This window comes from Tribolium madens, unplaced genomic scaffold (genome assembly GCF_015345945.1).
Source record: "Tribolium madens isolate multiple individuals breed KSU strain unplaced genomic scaffold, Tmad_KSU_1.1 Scaffold_96;HRSCAF=242;Tcas5.2_LG5, whole genome shotgun sequence".
In the NCBI taxonomy this organism is placed as follows: Eukaryota; Metazoa; Arthropoda; class Insecta; order Coleoptera; family Tenebrionidae; genus Tribolium; species Tribolium madens.
The window spans coordinates 11,934,530-11,945,072 of NW_025401068.1; the positions used below are offsets into that span (position 1 = coordinate 11,934,530).

Here is a 10,543-nt window from a genome sequence, read left to right on the forward strand (position 1 = left end):
ACAAAGTCTATCAATAGGGCTTTCGACTTTAAAAGAATGGTGAATCGAAATCACTCCTTAGGGCCGTATTGAATTTTTTCCTTTTCTAAAAATTTTCAGCTAACACAAACTTTATTTTTTTCAAGTGTCATCCTTTGTAGCGATTTCTTCCATTTTTATTGAAAACAAAGTTTATCAATAGGGCTTTCGACTGCAAAAAAATGGTGAATCGAAATCACTTCTTAGGGCCGTATTGAATTTTTTTCTTTTTAACAAATTTTATTTTTTTCAAGTGTTATCCTCTGTAGCGATTTTTTTCATTTTTACAGAAAACAACATTTTTTAGTAGGGCTTTTGACTGTAAAAAAATGGTGAATCGAAATCACTCCTTACGGCCGTATTGATTTTTTTTCTTTTCAGCTAACAAACTTTATTTTTTTCAAATGTCATCCTCTGTAGCGATTTCTTTCATTTTTACAGAAAACAAAGTTTATCAATAGACTTTTGACTGTAAAAAAATGGTGAATCAAAATCACTCCTTACGGCCGTATTGATTTTTTTTCCTTTTCTAAAAATTTTCAGCTAACACAAACTTTATTTTTTTCAAGTGTTATTCTCTGTAGCGATTTATTTTATTTTTATTAAAAACAAAGTTTATCGACTGTAAAAAAATGGTTAATCAAAATCACTACTTAGGGCCGTTATTGATTTTTTTTCCTTTTCTACAAATTTTCAGCTAACACAAACTTTATTTTTTTCAAGTGTCATCCTCTGTAGCGATTTCTTCCATTTTTATTGAAAATAAAGTTTATCAATAGGGCTTTCGACTGTAAAAAAATGGTGAATCAAAATCACTTCTTACGGCCGGCCGTATTGAATTTTTTTCCTTTTCTACAAATTTTCAGCTAACACAAGCTTTATTTTTTTCAAGTGTCATCCTCTAGCGATTTCTTCCATTGTTACAGAAAACAAAGTTTATCAATAGGGCTTTCGACTGTAAAAAAATGGTGAATCAAAATCACTCCTTAGGGCCGTATTGAATTTTTTTTTCTTTTCTTCAAATTTTCAGCTAACACAAACTTTATTTTTTCAAGTGTCATCCCTTGTAGCGATTTCTTTCATTTTTACAGAAAAGAAGGTTTATCAATAGGGCGTTCGACTGTAAAAAAATGCTGAATCGAAATCACTTCTTACGGCCGTATTGAATTTTTTTTCTTTTCTACAAATTTTCAGCTAACACAAACTTTATTTTTTTTAAGTGTCATCCTCTGTAGCGAATTCTTCCATTTTTACAGAAAACAAAGTTTATCAATAGGGTTTTCCACTGTAAAAAAATGGTTAATCAAAATCACTCCTTAGGGTCGTATTGAATTTTTTTCCTTTTTTACAAATTTTCAGCTAACACAAAATTTATTTTTTTCAAGTGTCATCCTCTGTAGCGATGTCTTCCATTAAAAAAAAACTAAGTTTATCAATAGAGCTTTCGACTGTAAAAAAATGCTGAATCGAAAACACTCCTTAGGGCCGTATTGAATGTTTTTCTTTTCTACAAATTTTCAGCTAACACAAAATTAATTTTTTTCAAGTGTCATCTTCTGTAGCGATTTCTTCAATTTTTACAGAAAACAAAGTTTATCAATTGGGCGTTCGACTGTAAAAAAATGCTGAATCGAAATCACTCCTTAGTGCCGTATTGATTTTTTTCTTTTTCTACAAATTTTCAACTAACACAAACTTTATTTTTTTTCAAGTGTCATCCTCTGGAGCGATTTCTTTAATTTTTGCAGAAAACAAAGCTTGTCAAAAGGGCTTTTGACTGCAAAAAAATGCTGAATCGAAATCACTCTTTAGGGCCGTATTGAATTTTTTTCTTTTTCTACAAATTTTCAACTAACACAAACTTTTTTTTTCAAGTGTCATCCTCTGCAGCGATTTCTTTAATTTTTGCGGAAAACAAAGCTTGTCAAAAGGGCTTTTGACTGTAGAAAAATGGTGAACAGACATTCACTCCTTCGGGCCGTATTGAATTTTTTCCTTTTTTCTTAAAATTTTCAACCAACGCAAACTTAATTTTTTTCAATCTCATCCCCTGTAGGTATTTTTTAATTAATTAATAACAAATTTCGTGATTTTATGCAGTGGAAAATCACAATACTTGAGAATGATTTTGATTAAAAAATCCATCACTTGAATATTTTCAAAATGTGAGCTGAGGAATGTCTGAATCAAGCTTTCAAGTGCAAATGATCGATTTGGCATCTAACGCAAAGTTCTAAAAATATTTTAAAATCGTGTTAAGTTATGATCAGCGTGTTGTTTATAGAACAAGTTTATTATGTTAATTAAGACGAGTGCAATTTATGAAAATATAATTCAACAAGCTGCTGATAATCCATTAGTTGTTTTTTCTATTTATAATTTTTGATTTTTAACTTCGTCAATGTGACGCGAGTGTAATTAAAATTCATGCAATTCACGTGGGAGCGTTATTCAATTATCTAAATTAGCTCTCAATTTAATGATATTGAGGGAAGTATCAACGTCTGGTATTCTTCATAACACCATGTGGTTCATGAACAATGCTGATATTCATGGGGGAGTAACATTTCAGTTTCAACAAACTCGATTTTTTTCCTTCAAAGGTTGGCTCTGCGAACGGCATCGCCCTCCAGCTCTACGGCCCCCACATCCAGCCGCGTCACTGCGTCATCACCAACGCCGACGGGGTGACATCTCTGACACCTTGCCATGCCGACGCCCATACCTACGTTAATGGCCAACGCATCCACCAAACGACCATTTTGAACCATGGAAGTCTCGTCAAATTCGGCAACAGCAACACCTACCGATTTTTAGACCCGGTGCACGAGGACAGAATGAGGCATCCCGCCGTTATGGACAATGCCAGGATATACGACAGGTACGTCGAGGTTCCACTGCATGTGCATGCTTGTTTGTGGTTTTTTAAGTTGCTTTGTGGAATTATTTAGCCGGTCTCCGCGAGCCCTAAGTCCCACTGAGCCCTCGAGGGAAAACATTGAGACGACATTTGATCTGGAGGGAAACGTTGAGACGATTTCCACGGCTAGTGGAGCCAGAGAGGATAATAGGTCGTTAGGATCAGCGTCCGAAAATAGGTCAGTTGGGCTTTTTAGCATTATTTTTGCTACTTGTGAGTGTTTTTTTTTTAATTAAATTGAACTTGTTGCATGAGGAAATTTTGCAGTTCAGTAGACTGAACTTCCGTTTCAACATTTTTATTATAGATATTATTTGAACGATCATTTTGAAGGAAGGAATTTGACAATAAAAATAATCTAATCACTATGCAGATAATCTCGGGTGTGGTGTATTGTTTATCTATTTGCCACGATGAAATGTGGATCAGTGTGTCAGTGTCGAATTATTAAATTTCTACTAGTTTTTAGGTCTCCAATAATATTAGATTTATTTTGATAAAAATAGATTAAAAGAGATTTATTTTATTCAATCTAGGGATTTTATTTGTTGTTTAAGTGTGACTTTTTATAGAAAAATACGGGGTTTTATCTCTAAAAATAACACAATTAACGTTGAAATACGTGATACTCAAAACTTACGTTTTAAAGTACAGGGTGAGTCATTGATTTTATTACGAAAGGTACGAATTTTTATTAAACCGCTTTTTGTTTTTGGATTTTAGTTACGTCATTACTATACTTATGTATTTTTATATTTTGCAAAATTTTGGAAATTTTTATTTTGACTTAAATTCTTCTAACATCTTTATTATTTCGCAATAAAAAAGTCAAATTTTGCATAATTGTAAAGGAAAGTTTGTTTTATTATTTAATGTGTTTTTTATTTTTTTATACAGGTTGCTTACTAGAAAAAATAGTGTAATTTTTATAAGTAAAAAAAAATAAGTATCATAGGCCGTACAACTCATTTTCGGAGTTGTAAAAGCGATTTATATGCTTGGAATAGAGTGAAAACATTTGAAAAAATTAAAATTTATAAAATGCGGTTTTTTTTGCATCAATTTAACAATTTTTGTCAAAAAACTAGTTGAAATAAAATCGGATTTTACGATTTTTGTCATAATCCTTCAAAATATTTTCAAGTGAAGCCAATTTCTATGAGAAATAAATAATTAATCCGTAAAATTAAATGCCGTATGAAATTCAACTTTTTTTTCAAATAATAGAAAACACAAAAAATCAAAGACAAAACGTAACTTAGGTACTCAACTTCACGATTTTTTTCCGTGGTTCCAACATTTTTTTATTCAAATTTTGTTTTTTGATTAAAAAATAATTGCAATTAAAAGTGGAAATGACATTTGGAGCTTGATTTTGAAGATTTCTTTACAAGTTTAACTAAGATTCTTAAAAAAAGATTACTATTAAATAATTAGATAAAAAAAATTGCGGAAATATGCCGAAATAACATTTATTTTGCGTTTTTTTTTCCTATTAATTCAACACAATCAGGGTGAGTAATTGATTTTATTACAAAAACTACGAATTTTGTTTATTTAATACTGTAAAACTGCTTATCTTTAAATTTCAGCTACGATTTTGCCAAGTTATTGATTTTTTTTTCAAAATTTTCTGATTTGACCTAAATTCTTCAACATCATTAATATTAATAATAAAAAAAGTTAAATTTTGCACAATAGTAAAGAGAAGCTGTATTGTAGAGGTGATCAAATTGTGTAATTTTTATAGGTAAATTAAAATGTTAAAAGTAATACAAATAAATGTTGCTTTTTGCATTTTTATTAAAAAACTGGTTGAAATAAAATCGGATTTTGAGATTTTTGCCATAATCGTTCAAAATATTTTCAAGTAAAGCCGATTTCTATTAGAAACATTTAATTAATTCATTAAATTCTTAAAAAAAATGCAGTTTAAAAAAAATAAGAAGCCGCATGAAACCAGACCAACATATAATAGTAAAAGTTTTGCATTAATTTAACACAACTTGTTTAAATAAATCCGATTTTTTATTAAGAAATAACATCTTAGTAACTCGATTTTACTTTTTTACATTAATTCAACTTGTTTTTTTTAAATAGAAAAAACGAAAAATCAAAGACAAAACGTAACTTAGGTACTCGATTTTTTCCCATGGTTCCAACATTTTTTTAATTCAAATTTCATTTTATGTTTAAAAAAATAATCTTAATGAAAAGTGGAAATGACTTTCTGAGCTCGATTTTGAGATTCTTTAAAAAAAAAGATTACTATTAAAAAATTATATAAAAAAATAGCTAGAAATAACATTTATTTTGCGTTTTTTTTTTCTATTAATTCAACGCAATCAGGTTGACTATGAAAACTACGAATTTTATTTGCTTAATATTGTAAAACTGCTTGTTTTTAGACTTCAACTACAATTTTGTCAAGTAATTATTGTTTTTTTTTGCAAAATTTTGAAAGTTTCTGCTTTGACCTAAATTCTTCATCTGTAATATTAACAATAAAAAAGTAAAATCTTGCGTAATAGTAAAGGAAAACTGAATTATAGAACTGATCAAATCTTGTAAGTAAAAAAAAATGTTAAGAGTAATATAAATAAAAGTAATTTTTTTAAAAAACTGCTTATTTAATTTTGCGATTTTTGCCATAATTCTACAAAATATCTTAAAGTAAAGCCGATTTCTATTAGAGAGTAATCCAAAATAATTAATACTTTAAAATATGAGCTGTTTTTCATAAAAAAAAATTATTAGGAAATGGAAACAGACCAAAATACCACATTCAGAGACCATAATTTAACACAAAAGCTGCTTCTTGTTAGAAAATAACATCCTATTTTTTTTAATAGTTAACGAAAACCAAAGACAAAACGACCTGAAACTCAGCTTTCGGATTTTTTATTAATTTTTTTTTTTTTTTGTAAAAAGTAATTTCAATCTCTTACATTTTTCAATATAATTTAAATAAACAAAAAAATGGGACATACAATTTTTGACACTTCACTTTAACGTCAAATTTGACTTTTCTAAACGTGAAAATGACAAGGACAAGTGCCTTATCCACGATCGTAAAATAGACAGGTCTGGAAACTCCATTCATAAATACGTTTGAAAATTGAATTATTTTTTCAGAATCGCAGGTGGTTATGGAGGGCAACTATACCCGTGGCGCCTTCACGTGGTGATTTTATTAATTCACTGTTTGACAGCATTTTGGCAGCTAACCACAAATTTAAAAAGCAAATTTTTCTCTATTTCCAACTTTTCTAAATATTTTAGCCGCTTGTGCACAGTTTTTCGGTGTTTTAAGATGGTTTTCATTGATTTATACTTCATGTTTTCTTGGTTAATATCTTGTTTTCTTTCGTTCTGTTTAACTTGATTTCTTATCTAAATTAAATATTAAAAAAAATTTTTGGTTTTGAGTTTGTCGTTCAATGTTTTTGGCAATCAAAAAGGTAAATAATATATTTGGTTTTTATATCTTGTTTACACAAAAACACTTCTGCAGATGCCCAGAATTTGTGCTGTTTTCCATTGAACGACTAAATGAAGTAGTAAACAATTGTGTTTTTTTTTGMGTGAAAGAAAAATTGGACCTAAGGGCAAGGGATGAAACTCTAAATACTGTACTGCAAAGAGAAGACAGAAGCTGTCAATTACATTTTGAGAAAAAAGATTAAAACATTTAACATTAAAGCATTTAATCGACTAGGGTTTTGAGTTTTGACATATTTGTAGTCTAAAAAGTAATATTTTGTCTTTAAATTCCTATAGATAAATGAGTCCACAAATGAATCAAGTTTTTAAAAAATTATTTATTTCTTTACTCTGTTTACAAAGTGCCCGCTCACCACAAAAATAGATCCTGAAATTGTCTTTATTGTGACTGTGGTTTTCTTTATTATTCAAAAAATTTTGCTGTACACGAAGTGGGTCCCGACCATCGTGTTTCTGACCAAGTAAAAAACAGCATTTTTATAAATCTTGGAAGATTGTCTTTACAAAATCCTTCTACATTGTACATTTTACACCAACCTTGATCGCTACATTATTAGTTAGACTTGGATAACTAAAAAATAACACGTATAAAAGTTACTTACTATAACATTATTTATTTGTTGTTTTATTTCTTCAATAACACTTCTTTTCCACGTCTTTTTTAAAAGTCTTGCATTATAATCATCTAGGTATCCTCTTGTGTAAAGAACAATAACAGCAATGTGTTCTACTCTTTTTTTTTCTACTAGATGGTAAGGTGGCAATTAATAAATGCTGTGGATTGACTTGATAGCATGACCGTTATTCTAAAAGATGCAGATTTGTTTAAAAGTTAAAGGATATCATCAAGTGTAAAACCAAACCAAAAACCTCCTCGAGGACTAAATAAATGAAACGGCACTTAGCTGCCACTTTTATTAAACATATTGTTCTTTATATGTGGCGCTTATTAAGTTGTTTTTTGCACATTTTTTAACAATTTTGACAAGCCCACAGTAACCTAACAAATTATGACAAGCGCTAATTTAACGGAGACGTAATTTTTCGTTCATAAATACGCAGTAATTAACGTAGTATCCGATAGAGGCACCACGGGTATAGTTGCCCTCAAAACCTACTGAGATCCAAATTTTTTAATTCAATTTTGAAACACGAGTTTCCAGACCTGTCTATTTTACGATCGTGGCCTTATCTAAGGGCTGTTTCACATGTTTTACATTAAATGTCAACAAAAATAAAATTGTTTTTTTTTTTTAAATAGATTGAGTGGTATGGATCGGTACCCCCGCGGGCAGGACCCCATCCTCCCCGCGGTGTTGGAATTCCCCGAAGACCCCCAAGAGCAGTTCCTCGCTCGCGTGATAACGCATCTAGACGTGACAACACCAACATTTCGCCTAGCCCCCGCTTACACTCTATACCTCTGTGCCCGATATCGTGCATCGACTCACTACCGACCCGAACTAACACCAACAGAACGTGCCCACAAACTCACCGTTTTGCTCCAACACGCCGCCATGTTGATCCGACACACGGTACAAGACCGCAGCACCGAAAGCATCTCTCAAGCCTTCTGGTTGGCCAACGCTAGTGAACTGTTGCATTTCCTCAAATCGGATCGCCACGTCAGTGCTTTCTCAATCCAAGCACAAGACACCCTCGCCGATGGGGTGCAACTAGCTTTCAAGAATCTAGTCGCTTGTCTCACCGACGAATTAAACACGGCGATGGCACATTTAATGTCAGTCTCGGGGGATGACCACCCCCGTGAGGTCATTAATATTCTCAGTGGTGCTATGAATCTCTTAAGGAAATGTCGGGTCAATGCTGCCTTGACCATCCAATTGTTTTCGCAATTGTTTCACTGGATTTCGGCGAAAGCTCTCGCGAACATCATCAGTAATAGTAATTTGTGCACGAGAAGCTTCGGGAATAAGTTGTTTAATCGATTGAGGAATTTACAAGCTTGGGCGGAATCCCAGGGCTTGGAATTGGCGGCTGAATGCCACCTTGCGAAGATTGTGCAATGTGCACATTTGATGCAAGCCCCCAAATACACACCAGAGGATTTGGCCAACTTGTCTTCGGCTTGTTTCAAGTTGAATTCGATGCAGTTGGGGGCGTTATTAAGACAGTATAAGGCCGAACCTGGGGAGAAATTGGCACCACCTCCGTTGCTGGAACAGGCGGCTAAAGCGGCCGAAAGCGTCGCCGATGAGTTGGCACGTGCTGAAGGTCGTGAAGTCACACTTTACGAAGATCCAGCGCCACCTCTCCAACTCTTGCTTCCTGACGATGGTTTCAGTTGCGATGTTGTCCAAGGGGTACCACCAGGTCTTGCCGACTTTCTCCATCCGTTGCAAGCGTCGGGTTTGTGTCGTTTGGCCGCACAACCGACGAGTTCGGGGCATTGGACGGTGTACATGTCGGCACCGCGACCTCCTAGTGCTCTGAGTACGACTCAACCGGAGGTGAATTACAATTTTTTTCTACAATTTTTCTATTAACCGGTTTTTCCCCAGGTACAAGTCATTCGTTTGCATAAAGCGGGCGGAGGCATGGGTTTGTCGATCGTTGCGGCGAAAGGGGCCGGTCAGGAGCGACTAGGAATTTACATAAAATCGGTGGTTCCCGGAGGGGCTGCTGATAGAGACGGGCGTTTGGCTGCCGGTGATCAACTACTATCTGTTGATGGACAATCCCTTCTGGGAATCACACAAGAAAAAGCCGCAGAGTTTCTAGTAAGGACCGGGAGTGTTGTTACACTGGAGGTGGCCAAAGGGGGCGCTGTGTATCACGGATTGGCCACGTTGCTTCAACAGCCGAGTCCCACGCCTCATCGAGGTAAACAGTTTGTATTAAATTAGCACAAAAATGTAACTTTGAGCTTGGAACTAAAGTAGGTGGCTAAAAAGCAATTTTAGGCTCCTGTTTTGTAAAATTAATAACTTGAATTGTACTACTCCACTGAGATTGATGTTAAGCAGCATTTTTATGCATGACTTCATGAATGCGATAAATTGAGTTATGCATAATTAAATCGCCAACATCAACGTATTTTAAACTGATTTACAATTCTATAGAATAACGAAACTCATTTGGAAGTATAATCGAAAAAGGTAAAGAAAGTTTTAAGAAATATATTTACATTTAGGTGTGTTGAGTATTCTTAGACATTTATACATTTTGAAACCAAAATTTAATTAATGAGTAAATTAAATACTTAACAAAGTCGTAAGTTGGACAAAAAAAATTGAAATTTTTAAGCATTTTCTTGTCTCTTGAATGGTAGTTTCTTCAAAAAGTGAGTGAAAATGATCGTAGTCAAGACCTATGATAGTTTTCTTCTAAGTAAAATTCGAAAAAATGAAAATGTATGAAAATTCGTTTTGACATTTTGAGTCAAAATTTTAGGGATATTATAATTACCAACATTTGGTGAGAAACAAAATGTCAATTAAAAAATAATTTATTACTAATTAATAATTTTTGGAATAAAGAAAGCAGAGTGCAATTCGGCTTAAACGAATTAATTAATAAAAAATTGAAATTTTCTGTTTTCTAATAAATTGCTTTCTGACATTTTTAGTCAAAATTTTAGGGGTATAATAATTACCAACATTTGGTGAGAAACAAAATGTCAATTAATTTCTAATTAATCGTTTTTGGAATAAAGGAAGCAGACTGCAATTCGGGTTAACGAATTAATTAACAAAAAAAAATGACATTTTCTGTTTTCTAATAAATAAATTGCTTTCTGACAATTTTAGTCAAAATTTTAGTGATGTAATAATTACCAACATTTGGTAAGAAATAAAATGTCAATTAATTTCTATTCAATCGTTTTTGGAATAAAGGAAGCCGTTTGCAATTCGGCTTAAACGCACTAATTAATAAAAAAAATTGAAAATTTTTGTTTTCTAATAAATAAATTGCTTTCTGAAATTTTTAATCAAAATTTTAGGGATATAATAATCACCAACATTTGGTGAGAAACAAAATGTCAATTAAAAAAAAATATTTCTAAATAATCATTTTTGGAATAAAGGAAGCCGAGTGCAATTCGGCTTAAACGCATTAATTAATAAAAAAATTGAAATT

General features: G+C 32.4%; 1 protein-coding gene across 3 annotated transcripts in view; it reads left to right on the forward strand.

The window, feature by feature from the left end:
• Window positions 1–10,543, forward strand: part of LOC123013774 (afadin) — a 58,836-nt gene that overhangs the window by 32,910 nt on the left and 15,383 nt on the right. For 2 of the 3 annotated variants that reach the window (XM_044412547.1, XM_044412545.1), the window contains exons 7-10: window positions 2,622–2,899; window positions 2,970–3,116; window positions 7,704–8,913; window positions 8,965–9,286. In XM_044412547.1, coding sequence (XP_044268482.1) covers window positions 2,622–2,899; window positions 2,970–3,116; window positions 7,704–8,913; window positions 8,965–9,286 — 1,957 coding nt within the window. The remainder of the gene's footprint in view (window positions 1–2,621; window positions 2,900–2,969; window positions 3,117–7,703; window positions 8,914–8,964; window positions 9,287–10,543) is intronic. The other variant, XM_044412546.1, reaches the window with a different exon arrangement.